This window comes from Folsomia candida, unplaced genomic scaffold, assembly GCF_002217175.1.
Source record: "Folsomia candida strain VU population unplaced genomic scaffold, ASM221717v1 Fcan01_Sc003, whole genome shotgun sequence".
NCBI classification, from domain to species: domain Eukaryota; kingdom Metazoa; phylum Arthropoda; class Collembola; order Entomobryomorpha; family Isotomidae; genus Folsomia; species Folsomia candida.
Genome location: NW_019091195.1, coordinates 8241239 through 8260004, shown reverse-complemented (window position 1 = coordinate 8260004; position 18766 = coordinate 8241239). Strand labels below are relative to the sequence as shown.

General features: G+C 36.6%; 1 protein-coding gene across 7 annotated transcripts in view; it reads left to right on the top strand.

Annotated features, from left to right (window-relative positions):
- The window catches only part of LOC110847912 (rap1 GTPase-activating protein 1), a 122018-nt gene that overhangs the window by 86923 nt on the left and 16329 nt on the right, over positions 1–18766 (top strand). For all 7 annotated transcript variants that reach the window (XM_022094950.2, XM_022094953.2, XM_035849624.1 and 4 more), the window contains 3 exons: positions 12419–12494; positions 12707–12753; positions 12869–12934. In XM_022094950.2, coding sequence (XP_021950642.1) covers positions 12419–12494; positions 12707–12753; positions 12869–12934 — 189 coding nt within the window. The remainder of the gene's footprint in view (positions 1–12418; positions 12495–12706; positions 12754–12868; positions 12935–18766) is intronic.

Here is an 18766-nt window from a genome sequence, read left to right as displayed (position 1 = left end):
CACGGTCGACTATGCTGTAGTTACTTGCAAGTATACTGACTTTGTTCTACAATCCCAATCGTCCATCATAAAATATGTACATATGTATATCCCACACACAACGGAGAGACTTCATCAAAATGGGTTGACTGACGCATCTCTCTAAATGAATGCAAGTTTCCACTCCCTTTTTCTTCATCTATACTTGGTGGCTAAAATTAATGATGGAGGAAAACACTTTTGCACGAAACCGAAAGTCATAAATACCAATGTAAGTAACGACAATTCAGCTGTCGTGCTTAGCCTTGAATTGTTTGAAGCGGTATTTGCATTAATACACACATAGTAAGCAGTGACAACATTCGAACCATTAAAATCAAACAACCCCACTGGTTGTTTATTTAAACCGCTAACGATATATTGTCGAATTTGAGGACAATTCAGATTTTAAAAATCTGCATTCGCAAACACAAATAAAAATAATGGCTGGAATTTTATGATCTCTTGTTTGTATCTGCTAGGCACGACATATGTATCTAGCAAATTGCGCTCTATGTACATAATTATTAATTATATATTAGTAAATACTAGAGACACAGATAAACCTTATACTACCGCATGAATGTAGGTAAGCTGTGTATCTACATGCATATTCTTTGGAATTTTTATGGCAAAAGTTTGCAACATCTAAAAATAATTAATATTCTACATACGACAAGACCATGCATAATACCTGAAGCCGAAATATTATGCGTTCTGTGTACATAATCCGCTTGAAATGACGTTAAGAAGGTCCGAGAAGTAAATGGAAAGTGGTGGGCATGCATTGTTGACTACTTATATTTATTCTGTTTCAAATTCATAGCGTCACTTTTTGGTCTGAAATAAACCTTCACGATAGCTTTTAAAATTATGTCACAATAAACCCCTTTATTGTGACACTTTGAGCCAGTAATATGCGATGAGGCTTATAAAATTAATTCGCTTTCAAATCTTTTTTGATACATCTCGTACGTAGACAAACACAGATGCCAGATTCAAGACAGCGAAATTAATTCCAAGAAAATACATAAAAGTAAAAATGAATGAAAAAGCCAAAGAAATCATTCGTCTTTGAGGCTTTCTTTGACCTGTCATCAATTAGCCATTGAACAAGTGCACCCAGCAATAACCAACCACCATTAAAATCAATTCATGACATAAGCAATCTCAGCGCTGCCCTGATGCAAAGTATTTTATGGTGATGTAATAATTATGCATTGTACATATGTTGGTACTTATTTACCTGTGCAGGCTGTTACATATGTATCGTATCGTATTGTATCGTATTGTATATGTACTCACTCAAATGAAGTTGACCATGCACAATGTTGACTAAGAATATATTTCCCCATTTCCTGTAGGCGTAAATTAAGGAGATGAAATCAGTTGATATTTATGTTTTGTGGATGACTCGACACTTGAAATTTACTATCCTCAAAAAATCAAAAGACCTTTGGAAATCCAAACCAAGAAATTCAAAGTCATTCTTCTTTGACTTCATTTTTGATGAACGAAAATAAAAGTAAACTGTAGATGAGCATAATCCTTTAGAACTCTTTGTGCTGCATGACTGGATGCAGATTATCGCATGAGAGGAGAGATGCCCAAATAAATACAAGCACTGATTCCCGTACATTTCACTGATGCATCTCCCTCGCCTATGTTTTTTTGTGATGTGACCATGACCGACCTGTCCGTCTAACTACAAATCCTCTATTGCATTGTCCACCTTTATTATGGACTCAAAATCTGTATTATTATGCAACGTATTGTCAACCATAATCAGATGTAACAATATTTTTGCGTTGGGTTGTACTTAGGATAGGAATCGAGTTTTTAACTGCATGATTTGATCTCAATAACTCGTGGATTGATTATTGAGTCAGTTTTGGTCACTGTCGGCATCATTTTACAATAATTAATTTGTACTTGGCTGCTTCCACGTGATGTGTTGTTTAATATCGTGCTGCTGCACCACCAGTGATGGAGAGGTGAATAGGACGGCACTGGTCAGCAATACAATGCTCGATTATTATGCATCATTAAAAGTAAGGAGATGTCATAATTTGTACTATTTAGCACACTCTCCTTTTTAGTATGTGAAAGAGGATGAAAAAGTTTTGTAGGGATATTATTCACCTTGTGCATCATCTCATCCATTCTGTCATTGTTGTACATATACTCGCAGCCGAGTCGGCAATCAATTGACAGGGTCACCACTGACATGCTTCATCTGCTGCATAGATAGATACACATGTTTTTATGTATCCGTCTACTACATTAATATCGAAATTATATTTTTTGGTAATAGTCCATTAAATGCTATAGATGGTTCTTGCTTAATAGGCTTGTCGGCAATGACTACCTCTGCCTATTTAGTATCAATTATTCCATGCTGAAATAGCAAGTTGGAGTTGCCAGATTTGACCATCAAATTAGCGATTTCGTGATAATCAAACTATATACGTCACATTATAATAATAGACATATGTACACCTAACTAGCCGCAATAGTGCCACTGTATGATAAGACTTGCGTACAATTTTTTTCAGCCCAATTTTGAAATGATTTTGAAATAGGCTGCCGGAATAGATGTAGGTGTGATCAAGTAGCATTATCGATATTTAAATTAGTAGAAATTGATATCTCGATATAAATATCTGAGTGTAACATGATGACAGGCGCAAAAAATACTAGCTCACAAAAGAGCTACAAGTCTAACATCGCCTTGAGGTCATATTTTTTCGATATCAATTGTCTTTAGTATCTGGCCAAGTGATCATTTTGGGGCATGAAATTAATGTAAATTCAAAACAATTTATTTAACGTGACAGTGAACGAAAGCAAATTAAAATTGACAGCTTCGTCCAAGATTGAATCTTCAGTGTAGGATTATTTATGGTATACTTCAACCTAATAATAACAATAATTAATCCTTATTTCACTATCATTTGGATTTTTATTACATCAAGCAAGAAACTGTGCCGGTTTCATCCAAAGAGGTGTTATAGGTTATTATCGTCCATCAATTAAATTGTGAAATAATCTTGGCTTACATGCTAAAATCTAGTATGGATAGCTCAATAAATCTTGTATAACCACAATTTTAAGCCATTTTGTGCAATTGTGCAAAAATAAGTCTGGTTGTTACATTTCGAAATTCATAATTTTGCTCACATCCCATTCGAAGCGAAAGCCCTCCGGAACTTTATGTTCATTTGCATGCAAGAGATGATTGCTTTTTGTTTACGCATTTATGTGGCATTCATGCCGTGAAATTTATGAACCGAAAACTACATTAACTAGAAGTTTGGTACATACATAGCTAGAGGAAAAATTCGATGGTGTCTCTTCACTATGAACCATGAAACAGGCTTGCGTATAGGACGATTTTCTTGTTTGCAATAAAAGCACATATCTCGTGCACAAATAAAATGAAATGTGGCGGATTCTAAAACCGGATCTTTTTGCAAACCAAATGCAAATGAGAAATAGGCGAGCACCTGCCATGTGCAGCACTGGTTCATGCACGCCGTATAATAACCCATCCGTCAATTAACTTGGATGTTAACACAATATGTAGCTCCTCAATGGCACAGTATTTTAGATGAATTATCGCATCTCAGTTTATTTTGCATGTCAAAATTGCAACCCTGCTACAATCAGAAAGGGAATAATGGACTTCTTGGAAGGTACGCATTAGGTAAAAGTATCAAGTCTACAATAGTGGGTTTAGAAGGGTGAATGTTTCAAACTTTAATTGCTGATCGAATAAAACATCGTGTCTGGAAAATTGGACTGACCGATTCTTCGATAAAATATAGTTTACCTCACGCACATGGACAGCTGAAGACATCCTACACGCAAATTTATCTCGTTCTCATTACAAGCTTCATGCATGAATTTCAGATGTGGGTTGTCATCAATCGGCGCTAAGGACAAAGACAATCCTTGAAAAAATTGATTAGCTCAATAGGGGATCTTAAATAAATTTGATGTTTGGAGCATAAAATTCCCAACGGTCAAATAATCTCCAGCATTGTACTAATGCACACACAGAGTCAATATTTGTTTCATGAAAACATTGTCTGTTTGGCTTGAATTAGCAGGTGGTAACAAGTATTTTGAGTTAATTTTCGCGTGACCATGCGATTTATTTGAGTCTGACACATTACATATGAGAATTGCAACCTATGTATATCCTACTCTAACGTGTTGGTTGGATATTTTCAGTAAGTCCTTGGAAGTTTGATAGTTCAATTTGCAAATTAAATAAGCACGTATATATTATGCACAATCCAAACTTTTTTGCCTGCAAAATTGTATGCGAAACAAAGTGAACAATACACAATATGCATTTTATATTTGAGGTGATACCAGATCGATTATTTTTGGCATGGAATTGGAATAGATTACTTCATATCTGGTTATCCAGCAAAGCAACCAATAAGCCACAACAATAAAACTAATGGAACACGAATTTGCCTAGACCCGTTGCGTCGGGCGTCATTTCATTTGTTGTAGCACACCGAGTTGTTATAGGTATCGTTAACACGATCTGGTTTAATTGTGATCCAACCCGGGGATTCTCAGATCTAGGTCACTCCTGGCCTGTTTTGTCCCCTTATCGGTGTTTGGCAACCAATTTGGTAATTTCTAATGATTCCCCAGTCGATAGAAAACAAAGGTGACAATAAGGCATCATCATCATTGTTAATTAGATCATATCTACCCACCATTCAATCTGCTTGCCAAATCGATATCTATTCTCGAATTAAATATTAAGCCCTGGAGCATATGAGATATCCTTGAATACAATACTTTCAGATAATAAGCAAGAAATTCGCAATTTGGTCGCCTTTTGTACATAGCATACGTCTTCTTCAGTAGGAAACAAGATAAGTATATGGAAAATATTATTTTGCGAAGCAAGCTAGTTTACATAGGTGGGAACATGAGACGAGCTTTTCTTCCTCGGAAAATAGGACACGCCACACAGAAAGAGAGAGAGAGAGATGTAGGATTTAGTCGTCTCTGGGCTCAAGCTAAAAGTATTTTTTGCAGACAGAACCAGATTAACATTTATTCACGGAATGCAAATAGGTCAAAGGGATCGTTTGTTGATTCCCACCAGCCTGGTGCCTTATTCATGCATTGATGTCACTTCTAACCCAACTTAGAATATGTATCATTTTCCCTGCTGACACCTTACTTTATCCCAGAGGCTCCAAGTCCCGTCCAGAATCTAATTATTTCTCTGAGGACGGTTTGTTTTCGCCCATATTTTACATTACGAAGATGAAGTTATTGGAGGAAGGGATGGCCCACGCCATTGAATTTATATCAAGGGTGACTAAGCTTTGTCCGTTTAAAACCATTTTGAACTGGCACATCCTTTGTGCATCGCATCTCATAATAAAAAGGGTTAGTTTCCAGTCGTATAATAAAAGGAAACTGGGGCAACACAGCGTAATAGTTACCGACACCAGCCAGCACCACAACCACTGCGAAAAGGAGAAGAGGATTCCTCCTGCGCCAAACAAAAACTTCCATCTCGATTATGTACACTTTCCTTCGTACGTATCTTATGTAACACACGGCCATTTCCTGTCCTGGCTCTGCTTTTCTAAAGTGGACTAGGCTACTTTGCCTATTCTTCAGCTCCATAACTAAGGATTAGAAAGAAGGGTACGTGTGCACAAGGGGAAGCAGATCTACCTTTTTTATTACGTGAGCCTTTTTCATACGCAAGTTGTGCCATGTGTTCCCAGTTCTCAGCTAGTCTCAATCTGACGATAAGATGAACCAGTAGTAAAAATTATCCAATCATCGCTTCCTTCCTTGGGGAACATTTCCTGCTGGCAGTGGCACCCTCATCACTATATAATCCTCTCGTCTTCTTGTCTGTTGCCTTTGTATGTTCCATCGAAAAGCTGATAGGTTATTCATCGAGCATTATCTAGTACTATGAAAATATAAGAAAATATGTTAATATATTTATTCGTGGCACTAATACATATGAAAATACTTTAATTTAGCTCTTACATTTCAAAAAGTATAGAACTTTTTTTTTCTTTCTTTAAACATGTAAAGAAATTTTACGAAGCTTACATCACTTTCAAGAGTGGTCATAGCCTTTCAGTCATTCACTTAAGGACAGATGCGAATGCATCACAATAGTCTCAAGTCCCAATTGACTTGTTTGTTTCCAACAACACGACGATTGTCCTGAAAGCTTGAGTTTTACAAAGACAAATTAGACATATGGGATTTACAAGTTTCCAGCTGAAAAACAAGCAGCTGGTTCTGTGCAATGACTATGTACGAGATTTAAATATTGCAATAGTTGAGACATCCTGCGTTTACAAAAAAACGTCTTTTCAACAAAGCGTGGTGGCGTAAAATGGTTCTCATTTTAGTGATTTAACTTTCCTACATACATGCTGTAGTTGCACTCTAATCCTAATTTTTACATTTGAAAATTTTAAAGGAATTGTTAAAAACTTTTCATTGGACTTGACATGTTGAGATGCAGTCTCCTGTTGTTGAGTTCCGAAATACAGGGTGGTTAAAATGTCACGCTACAATGGAAAATTTTTCGATGGGAAAAATTTGTAAATTTCCATTAGTTACCAAAATTTTGTCTCTAAAATTAAATGTTTTAAGAATTTCGTCATCAGTTTTCCATCAGTTTTGATAATAATTATAAAAATCTAAATCCAAAATCTTGTAACTAATGGGGATTTAGGGATTTTTCCCATTGAAAAATTTTCCATTGTTGCGTGACATTTAAACCACCCTGTATATTTACAATATTAACCTCGAAATATCAGATATCTGGCTCCAGACTTATATTGCATACACATTTGTAATGAGAAAAGCAAATCGCCTGTATGAATGGTTTAACCTAAAAACATTCTGGAGGAACGTTGCTTAAAATAAAAAGACTAGATCAAGAGTCAAAGGAATAATTACTTTGAGGAATAATTTCTCAATTTCACTGATTAATTTGTCATGTACTCATGGGTTATTATTGTGACACTGCGAAATGTTACAGATAGCTTACAATGTGGATTAAATACATTACTGTCATATCTTTTTGAATGTCCAAATTTTATAAGCAGGCCACAACTGTCAGTTTGACTCTATCGTGAAGATCTCTTCATCAAAACTTTTTGATTTATGTGCTCACAATGATGCAAGTCGTTTGTTTACATGTAAACCTAAGGTGTACAGGTTGTTTATGTGCAGAAGTCAGTCTGTAAAGCAGCTTAGAAGACATAAAATCGTCTCGATATGGACTAAATGGTGTCTGCCACGAAACTAGAATAATAATTTATTGCAAAAAGATTGATAGAATTTTATGTGTAATTGGTTATTTAAATTGATTTAATGTCTTCCTATCGCTTTTTAAGCTTGGTGATCAGGTTTGGCAAATTGGATTTCAACATTGGATTTTCAGTTTTGTTCTCAATAAGCATTGACTACGAAGCATTGTGTCGATATGTTCTTACATGAATTTCATATGCAAGAGGATGATTTGTCATTATTCACACTAAAAAATTGAATTTTTATGCTGAATACATATGGAAGAGGAGCAATATTATGTGTTTTGCTTACATAAATCCCAGCAGGTATCTATCTTGTTGTTGCGCATCGAAAGTTTCAAGCAATTCAGAAGTGTAATCAACTAAATTTTCAACTTTGCCGATTACATCGTTATTCGTAATATTCTTCATATTTTGGCTTATCACTTTTGCTTGCGTTAGTATAAATTGGTATATGTAAAACATAATCAGAATCGTGCGATGCAGCGCCGCAGGAGGATTTCGATTTTCCTCTGTTGGATTATCGGAAACGTTCAATTTGCAAACTAAACAGAGTTTTAAGAACCAAAAGCCAATTCATTAGACTACGCCCGTCTGATGAATTTGCAATTTTCGAAAAGTAGAATACCTAATTACTTCCATTGAGCAGAGTATGTCGCCCATAAAATGCAATTTTTGTAGACACGCGTTTCTTTTTTGAGATATTTTATTATCGAATTGAAATGAATCGCGAAAACTTCATGACAATTCTATGTAATAAAGCTTATTACTCGTGTAATCATGAGCGGCAGGAATTGAAAGGATGACAAACGACAAAGGTCACAACAAACATTGAGACATGTCATTTTAACTTTTGATCACCAACTTTATGTTCACGACTGACAAGTCAAACCACTTCATTTTATTTAGTTTAGAATTTAAGGTTGACTTTAATGTGTAGGATTTAGCATATGAAACTTGTCAGTAGTAGATTTTCTTTGTATTTGTATTCGTAATGAATTGAGTGACTAACGTTATCATGCACTTATATTTATTGTCAAGTAGAAATTTTTTAGAATTAGAAGATCGGGTTTGGTTACGCTTTGCTGAGTTTTGCATCACAATTACACATTGTAATTGTTCCCCATTTCCTGTGTAAATCTTCCAAGTGCATAAGGTGAAGGCAATAAGCTGTGTTGGCTACATGTTTAGTTTAACATCGGCGTATCGTCTCCACCTTATTTGCTTCTTTGTCTTCTGCTTATTTACCGGAAACCATGAGATTTTTTATCGTGAAAGAAATTCTACACATCCGGCCGTTGAAAAATTTTAGTTCAGCTTTGTTAAAATTGTGGAATGCTGTTTGTCTGCTGCTGTTACAATAATGATGCACGGTCGAGTTAGTTTTAAGTACTTGGCTGTTTTTGTGTTGCGTGTGTCCTGCGTTTGCACGCTTGTTCTCTTATAATGCACTCCCCGAATTAAATATGTTTCACAGCTAAAACAAACGAAAAGGAACTTATAATTTTAGTCTAGTAAAAACATGACATTATTTATATGATTGTACTAACTTATGGTGTATCGAATTCCACTCAACAGTAGTTACTGTGACATTATATGAAATGGATCGACTGCACCAGTCCTAGTTTATAATTTTTCGAAATTGTACAGGTCGTAAATTGTTTTAGCTAACAAGTTCAAACTTGTTTTCTCTGGTATTCACGATAATTAACGCAAATTCCCAATCTCAATTGCAATTGCTCATTCTTTGCTATTTGAGTTTGTCAATTTAAATAATTAACTGCTTTTCACCCCTTGATAGATTTATCAACTATGCGCATATTTACTACTACATAGTTGAGGAAAAACTTGCAAACAATAAATTATTTTATGATTTTTACTCGTTCCCAGGAACGGAGAAAGAACGGCGTAATTATTGTGAATTATATGATACACTAATTAGCATACATATTAATATTATACAGGGTGGTTTAAATGTCAGGTTACAATGGAAAATTTTTCAATGGAAAAAATTCGCAAATCTCCATTAGTTACCGAAATTTTGCCTCTGAAATTCAATATTTTAAGAATTTGTCATCAGTGTTTTGATAAAAATGTCAATCCCAAATCCGTAACTAATGGAAATTTACGAATTTTTCCCATTGAAAAATTTTCCATTGTAACCTGACATTTAAACCACCCTGTACATTTAAAGAAGTTCAAAACGTCTGCGTTGGTTACATATTTCATTTCGATGTCACACATGTAAGTAATTTTTATTCACCACAGGCCTTCACCTTCCACTATTTTTTTTGTCTCGTCTCGATTAGCAAAATATGTATAAAGATCGCTGAAGAAAATGTGTTTCTTATAGTCTAAAATTTGGTCTTTGTCCAATTTTGATAAATTCTCCGATGAAGTAGAAAGTACTTTATTGCTCTGTTGTAAATCAAACCACAGAAGGACTAGACTTTCAAGTTCATAAACATGTGTATGTACATATGTGCATGCTTAGATATGAGCATTTTTCCTCATTTCATTTAAATTAAAACACATTTTCACTTCATCCATCATTTATATTGATGTGCTTTAAATGGATTTACCATACCACAAGTGATTCGTTTTGTTAATATGGTTTGGCGTTAGGAGTTGTGACCATTTTTTTGTAAAACACCATTCGGATCATCATCAATCAGACCATTTGAAGTGAAGGCAATTTGCCGTCAGTTTTCCGTTGACTTGAATGGTTAAAATTTAATCAGCTTATTATGTTACTCGGTTGAACATAAAAGCGTTGGGATACAATTTAAATGTAAGTAGCTCTCACTTTCTTCTGTGTTTGCTTTACCCCACTGAATCGTGAGAGAGCATCAGTCATTATTACTAAAAATATCAATACAATCTTATTCATACCAAATAAGTTAGATGAATCCTGCCGATTTTATGATGCCAACTTTGCATTTTGTTTGATTAGTACGAATGTTGATTTCGAAATTTAGTGTGCGAATAATCTTATACGAATGTTCAATGTTTTGATAATTAAAAGTAAATGGCAATTAAACTCTATGAATAAACATTTGAATTTGCATTGACATAGACAAATGTGTTTGCAAATTCAACATACCTTATTGCCTAAGACAAGTTTTATTTTTAATGGATTATTACCCATATTAATTTTAATATTGATGACTCGTGGTTCCAAGGGAAACATCAAACCAAAGTAAAGCCAAAGTGTGCACTTTGGTACATGTGTACATGTCTGTTATTCTTTGGAATTGTTGTTTCTAGCTGAAGGTTTGTTGTTTATATTCTTGATCGACTGGTTTGTACATAGGAAATATTTCATTGTATCTTTTCCGACTGATTTATGTTTTACCACTTTCTTATGACGTTGATAAGTTACTCATCTACAAAATTGCGACAGGGAGACAGCTCAACATCTCTTGTCGTGATTGAATCAATTATTTTATCCGATAATTTGCTCCCATGTTTGTCATATGCCCAAATTTGTTTGTGAAAGGAAAGGTGTCGAAGACGATATGTCAAGCAATTTATCCTACCCTTGATTCACCGGATTAAAAATATGAACATGAACGAATACTTTGCACTTTTGCAAATTTTAAAATCTTTCATAAAACAGATCTGTTTTATGAAAGATTCATCTATGAATTTCTGGTTTCATTTGAAATTGTATAGCTCCTGCTCGTGTACAATTGGTACACCTAGAATTATTTTTACAAAATGCAAGCTCCTTCTTGTGACACTGGATTTGTGATGATTACGAAATACGAATCCCCTCGCTCGCATGAGTCATAATATTCTCTCTACCAGGTGAAATTCGACTTGATACAATCTCCCCTCCGCTTCGCATTCTTTGTTGCGGTTGGTCGTTTCGGAAGTGAATCACTATTCACTATACTAAATATACTACCGAGGTTTGTGCATGAAGTGTATTGATTTTAAGAAAATTCGTGAAACACTATTTCCCACATATATGAGTCATTCCGCATGGGGTAATTGACACAGTGTGAAACTTTAATTGAAAAAGTCAGAGCTTTTTTAGTTGGAAGTAAAAACTTTGAGCAAATCTCAGAAATTTTTTGGGAGAATTCGCTAAGACAAATAATATTCCTTAGTCATGACCATTACTGGCGAGTTTTAGGTTAAGCACTTCACGAACAAGCCTTTAGGCATGGTTAATCATTATTAGAATGATGATGAGTAATGGTGGGTGATTAGTGGGCCATTAAAGATTAGCGGTTTTTGCATTTAACTCTGCACCACATCCATAATGCTGTGTTGTCTCATCCTACATAATTTTTTGCATATCGAAAAGTTAAAGTAATCCTGAAAAAATAACAGCAATAATCAAGGTAGATACATAGATGAGTGGTTGCACGAAATGTAATTTTCAAAAAACGACCGATCCAGTAATGGACATTGGGTTATGGAACTAGGTCATACAACAACATTAAACTCACCATTTAGTTACAACGTTTTTTTTCCGAGGTATCATATTCAGTACGCTACCCGTAGTAGTACAAAAGCATTCATGCGAAAAATTAAATAGTCAAATCAGGTTGGCTTGTGCTGAGCACTTGTAAGTTGTAAACCTTTAATTAATCAACTCCACTTTGCCCGTCTCTAGCTGACTCTCGGTCACCTCATCATACGTTATACATGAGTTTAAATGCGCTGTTATGAGAGGACAGTGATTTGCAATTGCATAGACAGATTCTACTCTACTATGAAAAGCAGTGTCAAGTGTGTTATTTAAAATAAGCATAGAATATGTACCGTCACTCATTTGGTTTGTCGGTTAAATTGCATTGAGATTTTGTGATACAATCGGAGTGGGTTAAGAATTTTAAACGATTATAATAATCTCCTGACCAAGTTGGCGTTAATGGATTCTCGTGGTAGTTCATGTCGAACATGCAGAAATATGTGTGTACATATAAATGGCGATGACTCGCCGTTTTACTCTTTTGGTAGTGATGATGATGATATTGAGCAAATGAGATTTTGGATAAGAATTGACGTAGTTTATGTGCATTATCAAGAATTACATGTTCTTATTTTACTTGCAGGAACACTACAATTTTTGTGCCAGCGACGAAAAACTCGGCCCGATTCTTCTATCCGTCAAAGCGGAAACCGTTGCAGGTATTGTACAAACAAGTTACTCCCGTCAATATATAGTAACCATAAGATAACCATTGTCCTTTGCATCGACCGTTTAAAGGGGTCTGATATCCAAGTGATGCTGAGCTCCAATGGCACACAATGTTATTTATATTCAACCGACGATAATGCAAGGGACAAATTGTAAACTTTTCGTAACAAGTTATGTAATATGTGATCTTCTGGTTCTTTAGGGCATGAACATTGGCGTTTGATTTTGAGACTCAAAACTGGGACTTCGGTACGTGAATCAAGTAACAATTATTAATAATTAATTACTAAATTAATTGCTGTTCGTGGATCAAATGAGTAACATTTCATCTAATTAATAATCGTTTTTCCTTCCCTTATTGCAGGCGGAGTTAGTACCCGTGTCATGTTTGAGTGGCACCAATTCTCCCTGCCCCGGCCGAATGGCTAAGGTGAGCGAGCTCCTTTACACATTATTAATTCATTAGGTCTGCGTTCTCATTACTGTTTATTAAGCAATGATAACTTCTGCTTTACATCAGAGTTTATATCTAATTTCATCTGGGATGCTGTTGCTAACTTATCATCCGGGCCCATTGTTTTATGTATCTTCTTGTTGTGAGGAATCCACCCCGAGACCCTCGGGTTTTTAAAACATGAGAATTAGTTCACCCTCTGGTTTGCTAAGTGTATTTTCTAAACCGTGAGAGACTTTCCAATTTCTGAAAATACTTACGAACCGGAAACTGCAAATTGTTCATCCTGTGCCCATTTCTAGCAAATTTAGACAGTATACTTAACTGGCAATAGCATTTCATTACCATACGCATAGGTAAATACGTCGTGCCTTGACAGTAAAAATTTTCGCACACCAGTGTTCCTAGAAAAAGAGGCAGTGGTAAAATCAAAGGTTTATGCACTGCACTACAAAATTCAGAAGGACGTGCATACATACACAACCAACAATCATTCCATAATGTGGGTTTTGGTTTTGAGAACTCAACCGAAATTGTAACCTTTGTGGGAACGAAATTCCTTCCACTGTGGGAACAAGTCTTGTCTGGTTACTGTCTTATCATCATCTCATTGTTTTGTTTAGTCGTCTTAAATAATAGGAACAAAATCATAAAATATTTAAGGGAGACATTATTACAGCCGAGGATTGAGCAGCGATGAGATGCCACGCTTAACAAAATCATTTTGTCAAAAGACAACTTTTTATTTATTAGTCATGGGAAGATTCTCAAGACATTTTGTAGCCTTTTATTACTCAAACACTTGTAAATATACTGCAGGATCACTCTGTCCAGAATAAATTCCATTTCACTACAAGCATATCCAATTGGGATTTATTACCAAGACTTTAATGAAACATTGTGCTATTTATGAACTAAATAAATTGTGCAACTAGTTGCATCGTTAGGTCATTACCAAAATAAGGTAACCAAAGTTTACAATAGAGCCAATCCTGCATCGTGATGTTTGCAATGATTGAGAGGCCAATTGATGTGCAAGTATACCATTTCTGCGGTTTAACGCTTTCATGACGTAAGATTAACTTAACCAAATAAAGCCATGGTTTGAAAGGATGCTTCCTGTGTTTTATTTCCATCGTTAATCAACAGAATAGAAGGTTGTTCCCCATTCTCTTGCTCGAAATGGGAATCCACACTCTCCTAAGCGTAAAATTCAAAGTTATTAAATAATAAGTCAATGTCCACTCAAAGCTTTATTCAAAGAATATGATTTTGCAGTAGCCGTTTGTCTTCATAATTCTATATTACTCAATGTTGACGCATAGGTTAATACAAAATATGACTTTTTAGGTAAAAATTGATGAAATCCCAATAGTTAATCGTTTCATTGTTTATACCTTTGTTGACAGGGTATAAAATTATTTTCATGTGCTTGTGAATCTTTAAATTGTTTTATTTTCCTGTTTTTAATCCCAGAAAATTTGGGTAGCTAATAGACAGCCAGATGCATTTTACAAGGAATGCCTGGTGTAATATAACAATCAGATATTTATTATTGAGGCATTTAAAGGCCACCCATGCAGACTTGAACAAAAACTCATCCTTAACTCGGTCGTACTTTTTATAACACACTCACTCAACTGGCACTACAAGAAAATGTTCTTAATCAAAGATTACATAATAGAAATCAAGTCACTCAGTCGATGAGACGGTCGGCGTCCATTTCAGGGCTATCTTCTTTACAACGATCATTTGCTATTGAGGGATGCCCATCACACATTTAAAAACTAAAAACAGAGTTGTGGCTCCTTCGGCCTCTTTTAAAATCCAGGATCGGTCAACTTTGCCCTCTTCACTTTGTATCCAGTCGATTACCTGAGGTACCGCAAAGTTGAGATCCCTTAGAGATTGAATTTTTAGTGGTTCGTAATATTCTGATTTGTAATCAAATCATAATGATTCAATATCCGTCGTATTGTATTTATTATTGGGGATATTATGCGCTGATAGTATATAAATATACGCAGCTTTTATTTAATAGTTTATCTCCATTATATAACTTTCCATTTGGCTGAAGAAATAAAAAAAGAGTATTCTGTACAGTAAAAGGGCTTCAATTAGCTGAATGCCTCCTATCATCTCATGTCACAGACGACAACTGAGTAAAATATTCCTTTGTCGCTTAATTCAACTAATCATTAATCCTCGGACTTTGTCCAACACAAGTCGTTCCTTGTTCTAAAACACTTTCAACTTTTGATATTCGAATGTTATACGATTTTTGTCGTCTGAGTCATTTTCCTTATTTACACATCATCAATCATGTCCCTCAACTTATTTAGAAAAAAGTTATTACCTTTACTAATTTGCTTCGGTTTATTTTACTGATTTTTTTAGAGTTAGAAGTAGTATAACCCTGACTCGGGCTAAATTCCCCTGTGTAGGTTTCATTCCCTCTCATACATGAATATCAACAAGAATACATATATTTAAGTACATTAACCATAAATAAAAAATAAGGATTGATTTCAATCATAGTTTAATTTACGACGGCTCTTTTACTCGTATTAAATAAAACATAAACCAGAAATCTAAAATTCCGTTGGCTTTAGTAATTGGCTATCTGGATCTGACCGCAGCAGGAGAAGAAACGAGCAGTGTCGAAAGATGTTTGATTCGATACACCTGTGTCTCACTTTTTTCTTGCTGTCTACGGATGAAATATGAGATTTGTTGTTTAGGAATATTCATTAGATGAGTGTGAGCAATAAACTTTGTTTCCATTTGGAACCGGGTTTGAGACAGCAACGGAGGGCCACCTCACTCATCTCATCCTCTTTTAGCCCTTTCCTCTTGGCAATTTAGATTGTACACAAAAAGCATAACAATAGTTTTGGGTTCAGTGATTGAGCTACTTTTGCTGCTGGAGTGTAAAGATGATATGTACAAAGTGTAAATGCAGGTGGTTGGTTGGTTGGAAGGAAGTTGCAGCCATCAAGCCTTAACTTTTCTCGAGTTAATGAAGAATCCAGATTTCTCAATTTCTTGAAGGATATACATAAACGCATCTCTCCAGAGCTGTATCACGTGCACACACAGTTCTCCTCCCTCCCTGCTGCATAATAATATTCATAATAATATGTTTTACCATGCGTTACTACTACAACTCAACTCTCTACCCACGAACCGATTAATTAATCTTCATTGTGGCCTCCAGCAGATTAATGTAATTACCTACAACTGCATATGTATATCTATGTATCTACAAGTGTATAAATGTGCCCTCCTGAAGAACACAACTCTTCTTTCACATTTGAATAACTCTTTGCTGAGGATGCATATATATAGCATGCAGTTGCAACGAAGGCCGAGTATTTCGAAGTTGTTTATGGACTTAACATTCACAATCCCTTGTGGAATAAGAAGGGAATATGAGTGTTGAGGAAGTTTTAAGTATTTGACTCCTGCATTTGTATTTTTAAGATTATGTATGAAAAGGTTGTATAATTCAATTTCCCTATCCTACCCTCTGACGCACATGCATTATTTATTAATTTGACTAATTAATATTAAAGGTAAATGACTAGTTAAGAGTTTGCGGCTTATCATTTTGTTCTGCTCTTCCAGCATAAATGTAATTTACTTACAAGTCTCCATGTTAATCATAACCTTGTCCGGCCATTCACACGAAGCTTATAAATATTGGTTACAATTCTTATCTCGATGTCACTCTGTTGTCCATGGTCTACCAGTTACTTTGTCACTCAAGCTCTTAAGTCGCAAACTGCCCCAAATAAATAATTTAAGTGACATATAACTGCTTTGTCTCAACGTGCCTCATTTCAAGAACGAGAGATTTACATCACACAGCATCATTACCAATCACACAATCAGGGAACTTTGCATTCTCAACATTTTGGTCTCGCTTCAACCGGATATAAACCGTCCATTCGCAAGTGTGTAAATTTGGTAAGCGCTGTCTTTCGTTAAGTCCATTGTTGTGGGTTACTGGATAGGAGGTTCAGAATCGGCCATCGGGCGTCGGGTTGAACCCCAGTAGCAACAACAATCATGGCACCCACAGTGCTGGATAAAGCAACCAGTGAACGCTCCACCACTAGCGACCTCATTGATTATCTGGAAACAGAATTGACCTCTCACGCGACAACCCCATTAGATGAAGCACACACCAGTCATCTTCTGTCGATGGTGAAAGCCTGCCAGACCGACGTAATGGAGATTCACCGTAAGATACAGCTTGCATCACCTCCAGACATGACACCACACCAACAAGAATTTCAGCGACTAATGACCAAGTCCACCAAGTTATTATCAGCATTTACTGGAATCAAGATGAAGTTCCCAGTCTCATCTTCCGCCTCCAGTTCAAGTGCTGCAACCAGTTCAACCACTCCAACCACGACGGATATCAGACTCCCTCGTCTCGAACTTCCCTCTTTCGACGGCAATCTGCAAGATTGGGTCACTTTTCGGGACATGTTTGTCACTGCCGTGCATGACAACTTGTCTCTTAGTAAGTCACAGAAGCTTACCTATCTAAAATCTCTACTCAAGAATGAAGCATACAGGCAAATCTCTAGTATGATAATATCGGACACTAACTATGATATTGCGTGGTCCCAGTTGTCTGATAGGTATCAGAACGATCGCGAACTACTTTTCGCCATTCTCCGTAGATTCCACAACCAAGCTCTTGTGAAGCCGCAGTCATCAACATCAATCCGTAGCCTAGTTGATGTCTCTCGTGAGTGCATCCGATCACTGGATGTCCTCAAGCTTCCTACAGATCAGTGGGACGCGCATCTCCTTTTCATCCTAGTTACGAAGATGGATTCAACATCCAAAGAATTGTGGGAGCAGTCGCTCAAGGACAGCTCCATTCCCTCACTAAAATCCCTATTCGAATTTCTCGAGCAGAGAGCTCGAGCACTAGCAGCAAGTGGATCATTATCATCATCATCGAAGCCCGTGCACCCCAACAACCCGCATGGCAACAGAGTTCAGACACGTAATATGGTCCACACCACAAATGCCAGCAGAAATTGTCATTTATGTGAAGCAAGTCCTCATCCTCTATTCAAGTGTGAGAAGTTTCTGGGACTCCCAATTCAGCAACGAGTTGATGGCGTCAAGAAGTTGAATTTGTGTTTCAACTGCTTTGGGCCCCACAGAATCCAAGACTGTCCCAGCAACAGAACGTGTAGGACGTGCAATGGTAAGCACCACACCCTTCTACACAAACCCAGGCAAGCCGATGCCGCAGCCATTCCTCCAGTGGTGCTACATGCAGAAAACAGCGCCCCTCATCCCCCACGTGACAAGTCTCATTCCACTCCCAAGGAATACGACACCCTACTGGCAACATGCCTCGTCCAGGTAGCAGACCCCAGCGGTAACTACCACACCCTCCGAGTGCTGGCCGACAATGGCAGCAATGCAAACTATGTGACGGACTCTTGCATCAAAAGGATTGGAGTTCCTCGCAGACGGTACTTCGCAACGGCAACAGGTCTAGGTGGAGTATCCCTTGTCAATGCTACTGGAATTACTGAATTCTCAGTCAGCCCACATTTTGATTCAACCATTTCATTCTTTGTCTCCAGGTGTCTCATCACTTCGAAGATCACTGGCAGACTCCCATCTTCAACCTTCGACCACAGCAGATGGTCACATCTCCAAAACCTCCAATTAGCCGATCCCAACTACTACAAGCCTCAAGACATTGACATGCTCCTGGGTGCTGAGTTCTTTTTCGACATTCTCAAGGGTACCAAGTTGAAAGGCCCA